At 36.1% G+C, this 22,602-nt stretch overlaps 1 protein-coding gene across 3 annotated transcripts in view; it reads right to left on the reverse strand.

Moving 5' to 3' along the window:
* Positions 1–22,602, reverse strand: part of GGNBP2 (gametogenetin binding protein 2) — a 30,381-nt gene that overhangs the window by 2,015 nt on the left and 5,764 nt on the right. For 2 of the 3 annotated variants that reach the window (XM_058560463.1, XM_058560464.1), the window contains 10 exons: positions 20,240–20,320; positions 18,508–18,761; positions 15,993–16,091; positions 11,860–11,973; positions 6,197–6,406; positions 4,956–5,130; positions 3,702–3,896; positions 1,380–1,527; positions 715–840; positions 484–632 (listed from right to left, as the gene is read on the reverse strand). In XM_058560463.1, the coding sequence (XP_058416446.1) occupies positions 484–632; positions 715–840; positions 1,380–1,527; positions 3,702–3,896; positions 4,956–5,130; positions 6,197–6,406; positions 11,860–11,973; positions 15,993–16,091; positions 18,508–18,761; positions 20,240–20,320 (1,551 nt within the window). The remainder of the gene's footprint in view (positions 1–483; positions 633–714; positions 841–1,379; positions 1,528–3,701; positions 3,897–4,955; positions 5,131–6,196; positions 6,407–11,859; positions 11,974–15,992; positions 16,092–18,507; positions 18,762–20,239; positions 20,321–22,602) is intronic. The other variant, XM_058560465.1, reaches the window with a different exon arrangement.

A 22,602-nucleotide genomic window follows, 5' to 3' on the forward strand; every position in this document is an offset into this window, starting at 1 on the left:
AGCAATTATTCTTCAAAGAAAAAAAAAAAAACGCCCTGACAGTGTCTTAAATTTTTAGAAGGAATACTGAATAACAGGGGCAGCTAGCCCTTACTACATACCAGATGCTATGGTAACCCATCAATATAATCTCATTTCATCTTCACAGAACCTAATCTGATAGGGACTATTATCTCCATTTTACAGATGGGAAAACTAAGATCAAGCAAACTGCTTAAGATTACATAGCTAATACATTTAAAAGTATTATGAAAAGAATGAACTGTATTTATGACTCACATGGACTGTTGGACAAATGATCACATCAGACAAACATATGCACACAAAAATTACAAGATGAGCAACCAATGAAACTGCATAAAGTACTCATTCTAAAAAAAAAATAAATCCTAGCAGCTAAGTTGCACACTTGCCACTCCAAGGAAAATAGGTTGTCCTCCCTTCAACAGCAAAGGTTTAAGAATTATAAGTTATGACACTTACATGTTCATCACACTTCAACATCTTGCTTTTCTTTTTCTTCTTTTTATTTTTTCCTTTGGTGGTGTTCTCTTCGGAATTTGCCCAACATTCAACACAACTATCACCATCATCCTCTTTGTCTTCACAGTGATGAACACAGGAGTCATCAACTGCAGAAATCAATAATCTCTTATTTATGTGCTTAAATCAGTCACGTAGTAGAAATAATTGAGAAGCTTAACCTGAACCTACCATGTTCATCATGATTACAAATGCCTTCAGTGCAGGCAACATCCGAACCCTCCCGAGAACCTGTTTCACTCCCTTCCATGCTAGATGAATATCCACAGTCACTACCATTACAGTGTGGAGATAAGCCTAAGAATAAATCAGGTAAAAGTTACAATTAACAGAGCACTAAATATATTAAGATAAAGAGTGAACCACATGAGACCAGAGAAAATTTTCAAAAAAATTGAGGGCTTGTAGAGAGTAGAAAGTAAATTAAATAATGAAAATATGATTAAGGATTTACAGGGTTTTTGGTCAAATAATAACAAACCAAACACCAGAGAGAAAAAGGAAATGCTAAGTATCTGACTAAAGTATATGATATTCTTGGAGCTATAAAGCAGTTCCTAAATTCTAGGTTACAGGATCTCTAAAAGCTTTTATATTTCAAAGACAGAAAGAATAGGGGCCAGCCCCGTGGCTTAGCTGATAAATGCTCATGCTATGCTACTGGCAGCCCGGGTTTGGATCTGGGCGTGCACCAACGCACCGCTTATCCAGCCATGCTGAGGCGGCGTCCCACGTACAGCAACTAGCAGGATGTGCAACTATGACATACAGCTATCTACTGGGGCTTTGGGGAGAAAAAAAGAAACTGTATTTAAAAAGAAACTGTATTTACTTACCTTTCTTTATTTTAGGCGACCCCAAAAGATTGCCACTGCTAGGACAGGTACACGATGTATTTTCGTTGGTAACAATTACTTCTACACAACTATTACCATCTTCAGTGCTGCCACAGGCTTTGCAGCTGTTTTCTATGAAGTCTGTTTCCTTTAAGGATCATATTAAGAGAGAGTAAAAAGCTTTACCTCCATAATGGCTACATCTTAATTTCCTTAACAAAAACTAATTAGATAGGAATTATGAAGTTAACAAATGAAAAAACTATTCTCATGAAAAATCATTAATTCACTTCAAGACTACGAACCAACTAAAAGCAAGTTAAGAGTTAACGGTAACACATAAGTCTAGGATAGCAGTTCTCAAAGTGGGGTCTGCTGATCCCAGGGGTTCCCTAGGTCAAAACTATTTTCATCATAATACTAAGATATGATTTGCCTTTTTTACTGTATTGACATTTACACTGATGGTACAAAAGCAATGGTGGGAAAAGTTGCTGGTGCTTTAGCACAAATCAAGGCAGTGGCAACCAAAGCATACTAACAGTTACTATATTCTTCCTTGTCAAGCACTCTCAGGAACTAAATAAATAAAAGGATATTTCACTTAAGAATGTCTTTGATGAAGCAGTAAAAATACTAATTTTATTAAATATCAATCCATCAGTAGATTTTTTTTTAATAGTCTATATGACAAATGGGAAGTATGCTTAAAGCACTTTCACTGCATACCAAAGGACAATGGTTGTCTCAAGGAAGAGTACTTGTGCAACTGTTTGAGCTGCAAGCTGAACTACCTGCTGGTTTCCTGAAACATCAATTTCACTTGAAAGAAAAAATGAGAGGGGCTGGCCCCGTGGCTTAGTGGTTAAGTGTGCGCGCTCTGCTACTGGTGGCCCAGGTTTGGATCCCAGGTGCGGCACCGATGCACCGCTTCTCCAGCCATGCTGAGGCCACGTCCCACATACAGCAACTAGAAGGATGTGCAACTATGACATACAACTATCTACTGGGGCTTTGGGGAAAAGAAAGGAGGAGGATTGGCAATAGATGTTAGCTCGGGGCCGGTCTTCCTCAGCAAAAAGAGGAGAATTGGCATGGATGTTAGCTCAGGACTGATCTTCCTCACAAAAAAAGAAAGAATGAGAGACAAACTATGACTATTCAGACTTGGATATTTAAAAGACATTTTCTCAAAAATGAATGAAGTCAGCCCATCACTTCAAAGAAAACAATGGACAGTATTTGTTGTCAATGATAAAATTCCAACTTTCAAACTATACATTAGAATTTTGAAACTTGCATACACAAGCACAATGAGCTTAAAGCTTCCCAATACTTAAAGACCTTTCTGATGAGATCAGTAGTGGTTTTAACGTGACTGTCTGCTATTATATAATGAAATGTCAATATCTGGGAAGACCTGCTTAACTCAGTTAGCCATTATCTTTCAAATGACCAATGCATGATGTTACAAAATCATGCATGAGTAAAAGAACCATTCAAAGTGCAAGACAGACCAATGGATTTTAATTTAACAGAGTATGATAAGGTCACTGATAAGGTGTCAGGTTCCACTTTGCAACTAACCTTTAAGAAACCACCACTTGTTGAGGTGTAATGCCAAAGAATATCCACAACTATCTGAAAAGGTTTATGTTAAAATACTCCTCCCTTTTCCTACTATATATATCTGTGTGAGGCCAGACTTTCTTTATATGCTTCAACCAAGCAACATACGGAAATAGACTGAACGCAGAAGCAGATATGAGAACCTACGTGATTCCTTTTAAGCCAAATATTAGAGATTTGCAAAAATATAAAATAATGCCATCCTTCTTTTTTTGTGGAAAAGAGCTATTTCTCAAAAAATGTTATTTATATTAATATATAAAGGTCTTATTTTTATTTTTAAGTGAATTAATAAATAATTTAAAATTTCTCCATTTTCATTTCTAATACAGTAAATGTTGATAAGTATAATCCACATGAACAAAAAAGCTCATTGAGCACCATAATTTTTAAGAATGCAAAGGGGTCCGGAGATCAAAAAGTTGAGAACTGCTCTAGGTCATGCATGGAGATAACTTTCCACATTTGGACTTTGATCTAACAGTATAGTAAGGTTAGGTAAAAAGATAACTACCTAACACTGTCTTTATAAAACAAACATAAGACATTAAAAATTTTGGCTTGTACAGATTATAGTAGGAAAAAAGCCAATACACAAGCTGCAGCTCACATTCTGGAAAAGCATAGTAAAAATGCCCAAATCTAGCAAAAAGTAATACTATGTATTTATGAGTCAATATTAAGGAATATTACCTTCTCTTGGCTTACTTCCTTTTCATCTGCTGTTTGTAAAGGAGTAGGAATATCACACACACATTTATTTTTTCGTCTATTCTTCCGCTTTTGGCGTTTCTTTTCTTGCTTGAGTTCTCTTACTCGTTCCTCCTCTGAAAATTCTTCACAAAGTTGTTCCAATCGGCTAATACCCTGTACTTTTTCCACAGTCATCTATTATAAAAACAAAGTTGAGAATGAATATTGGTCAAAACTTCCTTTATTTTCCATGGAAATTCTCATTTGTTAATTTTAAATGACAGCACACACAGAAACTGATATTTCATGATGTAATTTTGCCAAGTAGTCGCTACAAAGAATCTTAAATTTTAATACCTTAAATGATGACAGTCTTAAAATCTACTCAAGAAGTGAATATACAACTAATCCCTATGGGAAAGGTAGACTTATACACACTCCTATTCCAAACCAGCAATATTCTAGTTTCAAACTTCAGAATTATAACACAGCAAACATTCATTCATTTCTTCACACAATGAGAAGACTATTTAACCTGATTAGATGATCTACTTTCTGAAGACACAAACATACAAAGAGAAAAAGAGTAAGAAATCTGTTCAGCAAGAATTAGTACAAATCTCCTCCAACTCCCCAGAACAGTGCTTACAGTTCATGGATGGGCTTCTGAATAAAGGGTTTATAGCTTTCATACCATTCTCAAAAGGGACTGGTGACCCAGTTAGAGGGTTACAACCATGCCCTATAGAATATAATAAAATTTCACTAGCCAAAAATTTATGTTCTACAGAGTTTAACTGAAAAAAATATTACCAAATCACAAGCACTAAACCCTAACACCAGCATTATAAAGAATGTGCTTCTAAAATGCAGTTCTTACATCATGGCATTCAAACAGCATTTACTTCATACTACTGGACATCAGCAGGCAAATGGGACTCATTAAATGTTTCCAATTTTGTTGCTTATTTTTGGGCTGCTTTTAACTTTTCATTAGTTATGTTTCATAGCAGCATCTTATGAAATAATCATCAACTTCAGTTTTCTTCTCTGAGAAAAAACCAAAGCTGGTAACAGGATTAAAATTAAATTAAATTCCAGTTCCCCAGGAAACCCCTCCCCTAATCCCTCAAAAGCCATAACATTCTATCACAGTGGATCACAGCCCTCTGAGGCAAGGTCAGACTGGTGACTTACATTAACATTTGGTAAAATAACATGACTAAGCAATCTTGGAGAGCCCACTGTTCTTACCTCAAAACTCTTGCGTAAAGCATCAACACCAAGGTAGAAAAGCATCTGCCACGTCTGCTCTTCTGCTCGTAGTTTTTGCCAGATGCGATGCAGTCTTTCATAAAGATGAATTCCCAAGCAGGTCAGAACTTCTTCTTGAGCTATATCTATTGTCTTAGCATGCCTTTCTCTTCGCCTATAAAGGAGAATAAATCATACATAATTCCTAATACCCTTAAATGAAACAGTAAAAGATGGATAACACATCTGCAAGTCCAGGTTTTAAACAAGATCTGCATACCTAATAACAAGACAACTATACATTCAAATTCAATTAAGGTATATATAAATACACAAGCCTACATGTACACAGCCAATGAGAAATACACATGCAGGTAGAACTCAGTCCTAATGCTGCTAAAAATAAGGTAATTCAGGAACTGGCCCTAAAGAGATGGTTTTTTGGGCACAGAGAATTCATGTGTCTAGCTCATAGCAGGCACGACAGTTCCCTTCACCTTCCAATTATAGCAAACACCTATTCTGTTTTTGTTTCTTTTTTTGAGGGAGAATGGAGAAAGGCAATGCCAAAGTGATTCAATCACGGGCAAAAGCCCTCTAGGCCAGTCTTTAGTAGACGTGTTCACAGAATTTCAGTGATAAAAGAAGTCTTTGTATTCTAAATGCCTAACAGAAAGTAGGCACTCAAACGAGAGTTGGTACACAAAACACAAAGGGAAATAGGTTTCATTTATTCTATAAACAACTTTTTCTGATTTTATTTTCACAACAAAGGCAGAGATAAAATTTTATACTCCTATATAATTTAGTAATAATATACACAGTTCATGAATTACATTCAGTAAAGCATTTCTTAACCCCCTGCTGCAAAGACCTCACTTCCTATGCAAAAACCATCATTATGAACAAAATTTAAACACGGAAATGCATGGATGGAGGGGGAAAAATTCCTTCTAATCATTTTCAAATGAAAATGATAATCTATAATAATGAAAGCAAAAAAAAAGCTTGCCTACTTCAAGCAACAAAAAGCAGAGGACTGAACCAAACCCACAGAACACTTGCTCACTATTTTTACTCGGTCAGTTAAAAAACGCATGTTTTAAAGAAAGCAAAATCTTTATAGGCACACTCTAATTTACACATATATCATACGTACTGAGGCAGAAGGTGATGGAAATAAACTTTCAGTAATAAAATGAAGCAAAGCGCTAGATAGCCCATTCTAGCAAATTACATACTCATACCCTCCTGCGAACTCTGGCTCAGCACGACCCAAAAGATGTGCAATGAAGTCTGTTTCACAGCAAACATGTATGTGTCGTTCATGTGGACAGCACCGCAAGCCTTCATAAAGTGCAGCACAGTAGCCCTTCTCTTTGCTGCAATCAAGTTCACCAATAAGGATATTGTATGCTCGGAGAACTTTATTTTTGCAATCAGTACAAAACCTGTTGAAAAGAAAAACCTTAAAATTAAGAACCAGCTGTGTAATTACTTCACATAACATGTAACAGTGTACTAGTAACAGTGTACTAGACAATGACACTCCCCTCCCATATAAAGCATTAAAAAAAGCCACCATACACACATTGAAAACATACACATGTAAGGTAAATACAAATTTAGAGATTATGTAAGTACAGCTAGATCTCCATTTGCAAATGATTTTTAAACTAGAGAAGCACATGGCCTAAAAGAAGGCGGCAGATATATACCTGTTAGTTCATAAAATACATGCCGAGAAAATATTAGTTGCCAAGGACTTGGATATCTCTACTTCAAGAGCTATTTGTACAGGACAGAAATAAAACAAAGGAGGCTACAAAACAATGGCTTGTAGGATCCCTCTCCTTTCAGTCTCTGAAAATAGTTGGTATCTTCAGCCAGTAAATCTTGACTCAAATTTTTACTACAACATTTTAATATGTCAGTAGCTAGGCATTTGGGGTGGGGTGGGGGGAGCAAGAAGAATGGGAAAGTGCTACATGTATTTTTAGTTTACTGGTAATTTCCAAAATGTCAAATTCTTTCTTCCAAAAAAATGCATGTTTCTCAATACAGAGACATAATATAGACAACATATACATAGAAATGTGCTTTAAACTTAAGTGTATATAAACGTGGGAAAAGTGTAGACGAGTGTGTGAATGTAGAGGATGACAAAATTTTCTTTTAGAAACCAAACATTATTCAATCAGAAAAAAAAAAAAAAAGAATAGAACCTGGTTTCTTTATCTTTGAATTCCTAAAACAAAGAAGAATTTGGTCTGGTGAAAAAGCCAGATTCACAATATTACTAACTGGCCCTCTCAGAAGATCAACTGTGGTGGAACGAGGAAATTTTCATCTCTTTGATTTAAATTCGTCTCCCTAGGTGAGCTCATCTACTCCAGTGGCTTAAGCCAACAGGTCTGAGTCTCAACTCTTCAACTCTGTTCAAGTCTCTGCCCTTGCCTGAGGGCCAGACCCATATTGGAAAATGGGGGACATCACAGACGTCTAATAGGCAACGCGTTAAACTTACTGTCCAAAATAAAGGGCAACATGTTCCCTTCCACCTCTGTTAAGAACATCACTATTCACACAGTCACCCAGGATGAACCCTTAGTTAACTCCAACTTCTCCTTAGGTCCCCCTTTTACGGGTGGAATCAACTGGCATCAATTCTGTCTTTCTTATATCTCTTGGAGGTCCTTCTTTCAATTCCCTCTGCCCTGTTTTAAACTGCCTAGACAATTTTTTAAAGCTTCTTAACCAGCTTCTCTGCTTCCACTCTTCCTAGCTCTAATGCATCACTCATACCAAAATAATTTTTTAAAACAAATCTGATTCTGTCTCTCTCAACTTAAAAACGTCCCCACTGTCTACGAATAAAGTTCAAACTCCTTATTAAGGCCTTCTATAACTTCTCTTACCAAATCTACTATTTCCAGCCTTATTTCCCAAGACTCACCTCTCCCTTCATGCTTCCCCCAACTCTATGCTGCCCCCATACACACACCATATATACAATGGATCACTTTGAATATAGCCAACATGTCCCTACTTCAAAGTCTTTTTTCTTCTGCTTCCTCCCCACTCCTCTCCATATCCTTCTTCATTTGCTTAAATCATGTCCATCCTTAAAGAAGCTTCTCCATATCCTTCTTCATTTGCTTAAATCATGTCCATCCTTAAAGAAGCTTTCTACAATTCCCATAATCAGAATTCAATCTTCCTCTGTTACAATTATTTCTGATTTACACTTCCTTATACTGCCATGCATTAGTTTGATACACACATCTTTCTGGGCCAATAGTAAATAACTGTGTTTCTTGAAATGAATATATACTAAAATAGACACTCTAAGCCCACTTGGTAAACACAGGCAAAAATGCTGACAAGTAAAGTTAAATCACTATGTTTCACTAATGCTTCAAAAATAGACATAGAAATATACAAAAATTAACTCAAAATGGGTTAAAGACCTAAACATTAAGACCTGAAACCATTAAACTCCCAGAAGAAAACACAGGGGAAAGAAATTTCATGACACTGCAAAAGGCGATGATATCTTTGATACAACATCAAAAGCACAGGAAACAAAAGCAAAAACAGACAAATGAGACTACATCAAACTTAAAAACTTCTGTGTGGCAAAGGAAACAATCAACAGAGTGAAAGACAATCTATGGAAGAGAGAAAATATTTGCAAACCATATATTAGATCAGGGGTTAGTATCCAGAATATATAAAAAACTCCTAAAACTCAGTAACAACAATAACAAAAAACCCAATTAAAAAATGGGCAAAGGACATGGATAGACATGTCTCCAAAGAAGATATGCAAATGGCTAACAAGCATATGAAAAGATGCTCAACATCACTAATCATCAGGGAAATGCAAATCAAAACCACGAAATATCACCTTAAATCCATTAGTATGGCCACTATCAAAAAAACAGAAAATAAGTGTTGGTGAGGATATGGAGAAATTAGAACCCTTGCACACTGTTGGTGGGATTATAAAATGGTGCTGCCACTATGGCAAACAGTATGGCATTTCCTCAAAAAATTAAAAATAGAACTACCATATGATCTGGCAATCCCACTTCTGGGTATATATCCAAAAGAATTGAAAACAGGATCTCAAAGAGATAGTTACACACTCATGTTCACTGCAGCATTATTCACAATAGCCAAGATGTGGGAGCAACCTAAATGGCCACTGACAGGTGAATGTGGTATATACACACAACAGGATATTATTCAGCCTTAAAGAGGAAGGAAATTCTGTCATACGCTACAACATGAAGGACCTTAGGACATTATGTTAAAAGAAATAAGCCAATCACAAAAAGACAAATGCTGCATGATTCCACCTATGTGAGTTCTCGAGAGTAATTAAACTCACAGAAACAGAAAATAAAATGGTGGTTGCCAAGGGTTGGGGGGAGGAGTAAATGAGGAGGAGCTGTTCAATAGGTATAGTTTCAGTCATGCAACATAAAAAATTCTAGAGATCTCTAGTACAACAATGTGCATATAGTTAACAATACTGTAGTGTATACTTAAAAACCGTTAAGAGGTTAAATCTATGTTACGTGTTTTTTCACCACAATAAAAAAAAGTCTTTCCCTTGGGGGAAGAGATGGACATGGACACAGAAATAACAATACTTCCACATTTTCAGGTTACAAATCTAAGTTTACATTTTCAGGTAAATAAATGGTTAAATGTCATACAGTACCACTAATAAAACTTGAAATATTTTCCCCCATCTTACTGCTTTAAATCCTTCAAGTAGTTTTAATATATGTCTAATTGTACATAATCATTAAGTAACATAAGCATAAGTAAACAGCACTTTAAAAATATTACATAGAAGCCATAAGAATGAAAGTGATTTTTCCTGTTTTCAAAAGTAACCTTGCACATACATTTAAAAAACATTTTTTTAAGGCAGAGATTTCACAATTTCCTAACACCTCATTTCTAACAGAGGTAATGTACTACCATAATACTTAACTAGCTAAATAGTGTTATCAAATCTTTATTATAAAGTGCTCAGAAAAGTCTACTAAAAAAAGAGCCAAAAGGGTACATTATTTAGACGTTTTAAAATCATTTTCAACTGACTATACCCCAAAAACTCTAACTGTACCTAAAACAAGAACTAGAAACAAGAATAACAAGGATGCGCAAATCTGGCAAATGCACTGACTGATGTGCTTACTATGTGCCAGATACTGTTTTAAGTAAACCTTGCTATGTATCATCAATCCCCACAACAAATTTAATCCTACAATAAATCCTGTAAGATCAGTACTATCCTTATTTTTGTCTTAAGAAAAAAACTGAGGCACATAAAAGTCAAGTAACTTGCACAAAGTTATAATCACTAAAACCCAGATTCAATGCAATCTCTCTTTTTTTTTGTTTTTGTTTTTGTTTTTTGTGAGGAAGATCAGCCCTGAGCTAACATCCATGCCAATCCTCCTCTTTTTGCTGAGGAAGACCAGCCCTGAGCTAACATCTACTGCCAATCCTCCTCCTTTTTTCCCCCTTTTTCTCCCCAAAGCCCCAGTAGATAGTTGTATGTCATAGTTGCACATCCTTCTAGTTGCTGTATGTGGGACACCGCCTCAGCATGGCCGGACAAGCGGTGCCTTGGTGCGCGCCCGGGATCCGAACCTGGGCCGCCAGTAGTGGAGCGCGCACTTAACCGCTAAGCCACGGGGCCGGCTCCCTGCGATCTCCCTTAATTACTCTCTTAATCGTACTTCTCCCCACCCTTAAGATATTTATAAAATGGACTCCACCTTCCTATAAACAAAAACACTGCCTCCAAAACACAGGAAATATCTACAACTGTTATAAGAAACTCCAAAACATTAGCTCTGATAACTAGTAATTTATCACCCAAAAAAAAAGCTTTCTTTTGGATGGACCAATTCATAGTGAATATAAGGATCAATTTATAACGAAAGAGAAAAGAATCTATAATGGACCTATATATTTATATATGTTTTGTGTCTATATAATCCCCCTCCAAAAATTCAAATAATTGACACATTCTCTACTCTCTTGGGTATAATCAACCAAAAAGGCAAACAGACAAGAAAGTTTATAATTGAAAAAAGAAAAACTTAGTATGCAGGTTAAGTCACTAGCTCATTGCCATATAAACACCAATCTTGATAATGCCAGTTTTTATCATTCATGTATGTTTTCTAAGTGTTCCCAAAGGAATTGTGATATCTGTCCCAAGGTCAAAGGACACACAACCACAAACCCAAAAAGTGACAAATTTATATTAAAACAGTACAATTCCCCCAAAAAACATCATCTCTAGATGGCTCCCTTACCAGTTTCCTTTCCTACTTCACTCTCCCTCCCTATGAATTTCCAAATGTTAATGACACTTAGAAAATTCCTTTGTAAAGTAGTATTCTAAAAAGAAAAATCTGAAGTTACTTTTATCATAAAGTACATGAAGCACATGAATTATGTTTAGGTTTTGACAAACAACTACAGAAGAAATCATTCAAAAATCAGTAAGTGAAAGCTGCTAATTTAACTTTTAATTTTGAAAATGACATCATGAAATGCTTCTATCATAAAAACAAAGAGTACTAGAGTTTACAAAGTGATTAAAGTACACTTTACTCGATTCAGTCATTCTGTGTTTTTCTGAAAGGCTGACCTGGAACCAACAGGTAAAAATTACAAAAAAAGGCACAAGAAGGCTAACTCTAAGAGTCATCCCATAAAGGAACTGCCTACTCTGACATTAAGCTCCACCTAGCGCCAGGCACGTTGAACAGGAAGGCTGGAGTACTACTACATGAAAGACAGGTCAGTCTGGATGACTGACAGCTAAGGCACCTTCCAACTATACCACAGTGACCTTTAGTCTTACCTGTGTTTTCGCAGATATGTTTCTAGTGTTTCTAAAAGACAACTAGAGTCAATTAGAACTACTTCATCTCTGCATTCTTGGGACATTAGTTCCCATACGTCCATCCAACAACCTCTGCAGAAAGAAACAAAGAAACAAAGTGAAAAGGAGAAACAGATAAGGGTAAAACATTAAAAAAGGCAGAGTAAAGGATTGCTTGATTTTACCTGGCTGTTCCCTGGAAAGGTCCATAATGGAAAATGATCCTACACTTGCTGTCCTTCCTGTGGTCTTCACTACTTCTCTTATCTGTACTTAACTTCTCTGAACTGACACTGCTACTGCTCCCTTCACTGTAGTATACAGTATAGTACAAAGCTTAGTGACACTGAGATAATCTGAAGGAATAATTTCTATAGTCTAAATCAAAATCATGAACTCTTTAATACATTACGTTATTAGTAGGATAAGTTTGTAAATTTGTATAATTACATATTCACTTTAACCATATTAAAATGTTATTTAAACGTGCTCATATCCTTATATTAAAAACTTCTGCTCAAGTATTAAGTTTACCTGATATAATTTAACAACATTTACATTTATCAAGATAGCAACTGGTTAATATACTAAGCATTTTATGAGCAAATCTACTCGGAATGTTTTAAAGTCAAAAGGGCTGAAAAAAATTATAAAACATTTTCACCTATAAACATGGATCAATCTTCCAAAAATTGAAAATTCTAACAAGTTTTGATCTACTTAATGTGATTTTATAGCTCGCCCATGGCAACAAACCTCTTATGTATCTTCACATTTACACGTAGCTGAGGAAGTCACAGATTAATTATAGTATATAAATTTTTAGGTTTACTAAAATAAAGACAGCATACTACGACGAACACTTTACACAGCCTAAATTAGTAATAAGGACTATACAAATAATTTTTTAAAAAGTTCCCAGACTCTCCCTCCCCCACAGGTTGCAATGTGGCGCTGGTCATGCATTTCGCTTTGCTGCAGATGTGCATTCCAAGAGAAATGTGTGTCTATATTATGATAAGTCTTCGTGATTTTTCACGATATTGAACAACTGGCTCCTGCCTGTTCTTCTGCAGGTCTCACTACAGTCCTAGAAATTTATTACCTTGGATGCTTGAGATGGAAAAACTTCTGAATCTTTACTTAACCTACTCTAGATAGCTAAATAGGTATTTCTCAAGCCCCTGCCCACCATACAAAGTCATAAATACAATTCAGCTCCCTATTCCCTCTCGCAAGGGCTTAGGACAAGATTTAGCGCTTCTTATTTTTGAAATAAAAAACCTCAACTCCTGCCCTGCCTTCCACGTTACACCCTTTTACCCTCAACTCGCATATTTCCTCTTTTTCTAATTATGCTTGAGTGATCCATAATCTCCTAAAACTGAGTTAACTCTCAAACTCAAGATCTCATCGAGGGAAAGGTTCATAAAATCAGAGCTGGGCAATGATAATTATATCACCAGAATGCGCAAGTATTCTAAAAAAACCTTTTTCGAAAAAATTCTACAGCTCAAATCAAGATTTAATCCATAATTTCTCTAGATTGTCTTTATATCACTCCTTCCTTTCAAGATTAAGCTTTCTGAAAAACAAGTCTTTCCACTTCCTTGTTCTACTCCCATAGTTTTCACTCACAGCTTACTCCATTACAACCTTACATCGCATTCACTTTTCTACCCATTCTAATCTGGTTTCCACTTCCACTCAACCACAGATCTGCTCATCAAGATCACCAATTATCTCAGTGTTGCTGTATTCAATGAACACTTCTGGCTCCTTGATGACTCAGCAGCATTCAACACAGCCGACCAGAACCCCCTGAAACACTCCTTTCCCTTGGCTTCCTCCTACCTATCTGGCCAGTCTTTCTCAAGTTTCTTTACTGGCTCCTTTTCTACCATTAAATTGAATTCCTCAGCATTCTTCTCTCTTCTACTCTTCCTCTAGGCGATCTTATTCACTAAGATAATCTTCAATCATCAGCTAGAGGCCTACAACTCTGGCTTAGACCTTTCTTCTCGATCTCAAACTTACTCCCAAGACATACAATAACGGGTTTACTTGCATGGGAATACTCTCAGGAAGGCTGAGCTGGATTGTTGCTATTGATTAGGCTGAAATCTAATCAACTGCACAATACTTTCCCTGGAGAAAAGTCTAAACAGAAGAAGGAGGGAATAACAGTGGAAATATAAAAAATGGAGAGTGACAGAAGCATACAAAGGTGACCATCCAAAGCAGAGGCAAGGGAGTCTTGGCTAAGTAGACTGTACTCCCTGGCCCACTATCCATACAGCATGTGAGAATAACTGAAGCTTATGATCAACTCAGGAAACAATGCTTATGATCAACTAACTCCATTCATACTGATTCCATAACTCAGGAAACAACTTTCTAAAACATTTAGCTTCTCATGTGGTGGCGCTGTAACTGAAAGGGGATGTGAAGTCTGTGGAGGTTTGTTTTTTGTTTTTAAGCTGAAAGACAGGAAAAGATAGCTGTATGTCAACTTAATAAAAGTAGATAATTAATGAAGCAAAGTCACTGAGAACAAGAGAGGAGATGGAATCCAGAGTAAAAGTGGAAGGACTGGTCTTTGAAGCAAGGTGGCAATGGCACAGATGTGTAAGACACTGGGGTTTACATGTTGCTTTTTAGTTCCTCAACAAAGAATATTCATAATAAAAAAACCAGCAGGCAAGCTTTTTATTATACCATACTACTCTGTGGCTTTAGCCAACAGGTCACTCAGATAAAAGTTATTGTCTAATTAGAAAACTAGGCTGAATTCTGCATTCAGAAAGTCGGCAATTTTCTAAAGATACTGGTAAATCAGGCATGTGAAATAAATTATCCTTAGATAACCACTTTAAGTTGTGTAGAGTTTTACTGGGTTCAGAGCACTCTCACATTAAGATGTTATGTAACGTGTGGTTCTTGTTTAGATCCTGATTCCAACAAATCAACGTAAAAAGACACTTTTAGAGACAGTTGAGGAAATCTGAATATGAACTTGGGTATAAGATTATTTATAGTTAATTTTGTTAGGTGTTATAATGGTACTGTCATTTTGAAAGAAAATATCCAAATAGAGATGCATGTGAAAATATGTAGGAGTAAAATAACATGATGCCTGGGACTTGCTTTAAAATACTTCAGCAAAGAAAAAGGTTGATAAACAAAACAAATATGGCAAATCTTGATAACTACTGAATCTGGGTGAAAGTGTCTGCGGGGAGGGGAATCCTTGTACAGTGTCGCTACTTTTCTTTGTGTTTGACAGTTCTCATAATAAAATTTAAAAAAAATTTTTGATCCTAAGTATAGGAAAAAAAAACAAAAAACCTTGTTAACAGATTATTAACACGTGGCCACCTGGTCATCCAGGTCTTTTTATCAGGGAGAAAAACGTCTATATAACAGTGGTGTCTACATTACTGATGAGATATTCAAAAACTAATTTTTAAAATTAATTCGTAAGTATAGTTTTATATCATCCCACTCTCTCCACAACACGTTACTTCTTAGAAACTCTTTTCTAACTCCATGGCTTCTCCTTACCACTCCCTACCCCAAGCAATTTTGTAGGGGTCAACTGTGGCCCTGTGCTGGGAGAGGGGGGCAAAAGCAGCCTTGGGCATTGCAGTACTTAACCAAGAAGAAAACTGCAAATTAGTTACATAAATACACATTGCTATAACTGATGCAAGACTTTTTTTAATCCTTGATAAATTATTAAGGAGACCTAGAGACAAGAAAAATACTTTATAGATTATGACTATTATATAGCTTAGAGAATATCACTAATTTGAAAATCTTAATGTTGACTACATAAATTTCCACAAATATCTCAACCTCCTTCCTCTGAAACATATTTAATATAAGAAAAAAAACTTAAAAAAATAAAATAAAATCTATATTGAGACCATATATAGTCACAATGCAAAAAAGGCCTACAGAACCAGGAGACATACTTATTTTGACCTATGTTATAGTGTAACCAAATAATGAAATAAAACTAGTAGTGTTTTTTTTTTCTTTTTACTAAATATGATGAACATTTATAATCTTAACAATGACAAAGCATCTTGATATTCAATTCTACTTACCCCAAAGGTTTTGGTTTGTGCGTATCTAAGGAGTGCAACTGACATCTCTTGTTCTTTTTACTTTTTGGAATAGCATCTATCATGTCATTTAGTTTGGACCTAATTAAAAATAAACCATTAAAGGTTTGATTAATATTCATTTTTCTTTAGAATTTTCAAAATCTCTATTTACTGCCTTTTAGGAGAAGTGTATTTAAAGTATTATAGACACATCCCTTACTTTGAAAATTTCTCATCAAACAAATTCTAACCCAAGAGTCTACACACTTGTCTTCCCGTTCCATCGCCAGTCTGTCAAAATGTTGAAAGAGACATGCTCTGTTCAACGTACTCTTTCCCCCAGACTGCATCTGTCTTACTCATCCTTGCATCTGCACTGTTATCTAGCAACGTGCCTGGTACTCAAATATTTTACAACTGATTGCTACCTAACCCTCAGCCATCTTCCCTCGTCCAAACATTATCTAAATACACACTATCCTTTATAAGAAGCCATCAACAGAAATTTTATGCAAATATATAAATATGTATAGCTAATATCTACACCCTACATCCAACCAATCAGCAACCTGTCAACTCTAACTTTTAAATATATCCAGAATCAAATCACTTCTCATTACCTCCACCATTACCACCCTTGTCCAACTCCCCTCTCTAGCTTAGTTATTTGCAATAACTGGCCTCCCAAATAGTCTTCTTGCTTCCAGCCTTTGCCTTTACATTCTGGGCTTCACTTAAGCAGCTGGAGTGATCTTTTCAAAACAAAAATCACATTACGTTATTTCTCTGTTCAAAAACCCTCCAAGGCTTCTTTTCTCAGGAAGAATAAAAATCCAAAGTCTCTACCACCACCTTTAAACAGGAAAGCCCCAGGATTTGGTCTTCAAACTTCTTCCCTTTTCCTATTTATACTCACTCTTTGGTGATCATATCTCACCTCATGGGTTTAAATTACATATATGTAAAACTTATATACCATACATACACACACACACAGACACACAGTCAAGCACTGCATAACAAGGTTTCAGTAAACAACAGACCACATATATGACAGTGGTCCCATAAGATTAGTACCATATAGCCTAGATGTGTAGTAGGCTATACCATCTAGGTTTGTGTAAGTACACTGTATGATGTTCACTCAATGATGAAATCGCCTAACGACGTGTTTCCCAAAACACATCCTCATTGTTAAATGATGCAAGACTATAGTTTAAATACAATATATATATGCAGATGATATAAATTTTTATATCTATAGGCCAGACCTTTCTGAACTCTACCTGGATGCCCAATTGGTATCTCAAACATAACACATCCAAAAGTGAGCTCTGCAAAATTGCTCCCCACGTCATACCCATCTGAGTAAAAGGAAAGCATTTGTCCTGTTCTTTAGACCCCAAATCTGGGAATCATCCTTGTTGCCCTCCTCCATGTTGAATTTATCCAAAAATCCTTTTGGCTCATTCCTCAAAACATATCCAGGATCCATCCATTTTCCATTACCTCTGTGGCCACCATACTGGTCACCATTATCTCTTGCATGAATTATTAAACCACCTCTGTTTCTCTGCCCTTCCACCACCCTTCCATTTATTCTCAACACAGAAGTCAAAGTAAGCCAAACTTCAAGTCAGACCACGTCACTCCTCTGCTCAAAACCCTCCCAAATCTTCCCATTCCAGAGTAAAAAAAAAAAAAAAAAAAAGAACTCAGGATGGCACTACATAATTGTGCCTTTTATTACTTCTGTGACCTCATCTTTCATCATCTTTTATTACTGTTCCCTTCATTCATCTGGCTCCAGCCACAATAGCTTCCTTGCTATTCTTCAAACATGCCAGGAAAACTCCAACCTCTAACCCCTTACACTTGCTGCTCCTTCTCTGCCTTCCTCAGATATCTACATGGTTCATTCATTCACTTTATTCAAATCTACATTCAATGTCACTTTATCACAGAGGCCTTCCCTGACCATTCCCCATATTAATTCTACCCACTCATTCTCTACCTCTCTTACTGGTTTTTCTTTGTAATTTATCATACCTGATAAATTATATATTTGCTTACTGCCTGCCTCTCTCCACATGAGAAGAGAAACTTTCTAGTCACTGGAACATAGAAGTTATTCAATAAAATTGTTGAATTTGGACTAAAGGTTTGCCCTGACCAAATTAAAAAAAAAAAAATACCACTGTCATCAAGTTTAAAAATTCAACAAAATTTGGGGCCGGTCCAGTGGCATAGTGGTTAAGTTTGCATGCTCCGCTTCAGCAGCCCGCAGTTCACAGGTTCAGATCCCGGGTGCAGACCTACATACCGCTCATCAAGCCATGCTGTGGCGGCATCCCATATACAAAATAGAGGAAGACTGGCACGGATGTTAGCTCAGGGACAATCTTCCTCAAGCAAAAAGAGGAAGATTGGCAACAGATGTTAGAGCAGAGCAAATCTTTCTCATCAAAAAAAAAAAATTTAACAAATCCATTTTTTCCAAATTGATTATACTTACCCATGTACATAAAATAAGGTATAAAGCTTCTTTGCATCAGTCATGCAGCTTCGAGTTACAGATAGGACTCCCTTGGGCCCTACTGTCAGAGGTTCAAGGGCAGGATTTCCAGACTCTACAAGCTGGGAAAAGAGGCGCTCCACACTGCGACGACAACCAACACATGGGACAAGCTGAGAAAGTGCACTCAAGACTTCACGTGATGTCACCACCATGGCAATACTTAGATCTTGTTGCTTAAGCATACTATGTCGCTGAGAGAAAGAGAGAAAGAAAAATGAAGAGTCCTTAAGAAAGACATAAAATTACTCTTTCACTACTACTTCTGGTTCCTATCCTTGTGCAGTAAGTACAACCTGGGCAGGGCTTGCCATCTCTATTTGCAACTGAGTCAGAAAATATGTACTCCTTGTCCATGCTGTACTCAGTTCGCTCCACAAACCCCCCATTCTAGAATCTAGAGTATAAAAAACTCTGTTTAGGACACCAGGGCTAAGCAGTATGTACCCCAGCATAGCAAAAAAGAAGCCCTGCATCTGGAAATTTAGTGCTTGTTCAGCATTACGCTTTGTACTCTCACTTAAAATAAGAAAAGGAAAGAAAGAAAAGAGAAAAGAATAAAGACACAATGCAGCTTTACCATGTCTTCTTCTCAACTTTTAACAACACACTATGTTTAGCTACAGGATCAAGTTAGATGGTGATCATGTAGAGCAGCAATTCTCAACCTGGAGGTATGGACAGGTGTGTTATGGATTAGTGGAAGAGAACAAGGCCTGTCTTACCTATACAGGAGCCTGCAGTGAGTAATTAATATGCTGGTGCATATGAATGTTATCTGTTGGTTACGACAAGGTAAAAAAATGACTGAGAACCACAGCTGTACAGAAATGGGCAAAACTCTAGTAAATAACTTCTACCTGGATGGAGTTATAGTTACACTACTAGTAATGCCTCCAGCTTTACCAAAACAGATGGGAAAGTAAGATAACTCCCAAGAAGGACTTTCTCACATTTACCATTAATCTTTCACTCAAAGTCTTCTCCAAAAGTAGAAACAGAATTTTGAAGTAAAGTAACAATTTATCCTCCATTACCTTGATTATATAGAGTGTATTTATAAAGTATCATATTGCTTATGAATTAAATAAAAATCAAAAAGTTCACAATACAGGATTTTTTTTTTTTTACTTGAACAACAATTACTACAGAAGAAAACCAACAAGTTTTCAATGAAAAGTTGTATACCCTAGCTTTAAAAAACAAGAAAAGGGGCCAGCCCGGTGACACAGCGGTTAAGTTTGCATGTTCTGCTTCGGCGGCCCGGGGTTCACCAGTTCAGATCCCTGGGCACGGACCTACTCACCACTCATCAAGCCATGTTGACGCAGCATCCCACACAGAAGAACTAGGAGGACCTACAACTAGGATATACTACTACGTATTGAGGGCTTTGGGGAGGAAAAAGAAAAAAACAGGAAAAGATGGCCTGGTGAAATTAAAGCCTTATGGACATGTAAAATAATAACATAACACCTCCAAATCTCTTTTACATGAAAGGTACATAAATACATTCACTGTAGCAATAGTAAAAGAAAGCAATTTCAGTGCAATCTTAAGACCCAAAGAGCCCTAGGTAAAATAAAATTAATAATTATAGCAGAAATTTTAAATGACTCTTTAAAACATACACACACACACCATTTAAAACATTGATTTTTAAAACTATTACCTGAATGAACTGCTTTAGTTGTGCACCATTATTTTGATGCCCATCGAGATTTAACACATTGTCAGGAAATTCCATCACCATCTTAATATGCAAAAGAATAAAAATCAATTATTTTATCTTCTTCGAACACGATACAGACTATTTTATAAACTCCTAGGACAGAAACAGACCCCCAAAACCAGATCTGCTCCCCACACCCCACTCCATCCTGCCGCCCACCGAAAAAAGTTAAAAAAAAAATTCCAAGTTATACAAGTTTCTAAAGCCAGAAACGGTACAGTCATTAGGAGCAAGGATACTGAAGTCAGGCAGACATGAGTTCAAATCCCAGCTCTGCCACTTACAACTCTGGGCAAGTTACTTAACCTGATTTTCAGCTTCCTCATTTGTAAAATGAGATTAGGTAATAATTTTTAATCTCTCTCTCAGAGTGAGTTGGAAGGATTAAATTATATTTAAAAGTGTCTGTTGCAGTAGCCAGCAATAGCATTTAATAAGTGAAATAACCTGATGTTATACTAAACACCCTGGTATTTTTAGTTATTCCTCTTAACTATAGAATACAGTAAATCTTACTGTATTATATATATGTAAATGATCATATATATGTATATATAGACCATATATGTAATGACTTCATATATACACACACACACATATATGAAGTACTCAGAACAGTACCTGGCACATAGTAAATGCTTGCTCTAATTACGAACAAAAAGGATACACTGAGATATTTATTCAATTATCAAAATTCACTACCAGAGGAAGAAGGATAAAGTTTAAGGATACTTCAGGATGTCAGATAATGAGGAATTAGTAATTAGCACATTTTACTGATCCGTGACACCACTGATTTTAAGAAGTACCATCGTTATGTACCACTAGGAAAAGAGTAATTATAACTGTAAGACGTCACCAAGAAGTATCCCAATTTCAGAGACGTTAAAATGTGAAAAAAAAAGTATGCCTTCAAAACAGTGAAATAAAGTAACACATTTATATCTTAACTAAAACATTGTTAAAGGTATCAAACATACTGTGCTAGGACAAACTTCTATTTCCAGATGACAAGGGCCACAAACTCCTCCACACCCGAAGAGTGAAGTCAGGATAAAGAGACCCATTTGAGGCAAAACCAAAAAACTAAAAAAACCCACCCAATTGAATGTAATCTTAAAAAGATTCCTCCCTTCACCAACCACAAAGATCTGTTTCTTTAATGAAAGTGACCATTCTTTTCCCTCCACATTAAAAATGAGAGCCTTAAAACATGCTTGTTCTAACAACAAACTGAGGACTGAACAACTAAAGTAAGTGTAAGCAATAGATATAACATCTTTTCTTGATTTGGTAAGGGGAGGATACTGGATATGTGAAGAACAGAACCAAGTGGATACTAAGGATGGACAAAGACGCAAATACCGACTCAGCAATCCAGAGGACTTAACAGAGGATTTCACGGAATCAAAAACTGCATGCACAATATGATTCAAATTTTTTATGTGTATATTTTCTTACAGAAAAAGAAAATACATACTACATTAGATGTGGCTATCCCTAGGCAGTGAAAAGATAGCTTACTTCTTTCTTTATGTGTTCCTATCTTTCCCAAATCTATTACAATGCACGTATCCATCCTACTTACTATCGGGGGAAAAGTTAGTGTTCCTTGCTTCCAATTCTGTATTCATTATACCACGTTCAGAGACATGCTTCCAGCTCAACAGCTTTTACTGTTCTGCAAGTTTTTTCTTTACATACAGACTATATGTCCAAATCTCACAGTTTCAAAGATCAATTATCCAATTTTCAGGTTTATCAACTTCTCTCTAGTTTTCCCTCTCATAGTCTTATTAATATCTCCAAAGGGTGGAGGTAATAATAATAATAAAGACATTTAATGTAGTTTCATATATAGTAGATGTTGTTCTAAGCATTTTCATATATTAACTTTATCAACAGTACAAGTAAAACTGGTCACTATTCTACTTTAATAATGTAGCTCTAAATGAACTGATGAAGATGACTGAAATGGGCAAAATATCTAATAATCCATACTGCTCATTGTATTTATCATATTTAACAGAGTCTACTTAAATTTTTTTAAAAAATTTAATTATCTTGGTATTAGAAATCCTGGCCTATGAAAACTGATAAAAAAATAAAAATAGTTAACAGTACAATTAACTCGCATTATGTTTTCTGGGATCACCACATGGTTTAAAACACAGGAAATTTAACTGTCAAGTCATAAAAAAGGTGTAGGATAAACTTTTAAAGTCATGTAATTCAACAGAAAACTGCAGGGCACTCCAAATCTATAATTTAAGCAACTAACAACTTGATTTGCATTTTCACTT

This window comes from Diceros bicornis, chromosome 18 (assembly GCF_020826845.1).
Source record: "Diceros bicornis minor isolate mBicDic1 chromosome 18, mDicBic1.mat.cur, whole genome shotgun sequence".
In the NCBI taxonomy this organism is placed as follows: Eukaryota; Metazoa; Chordata; class Mammalia; order Perissodactyla; family Rhinocerotidae; genus Diceros; species Diceros bicornis.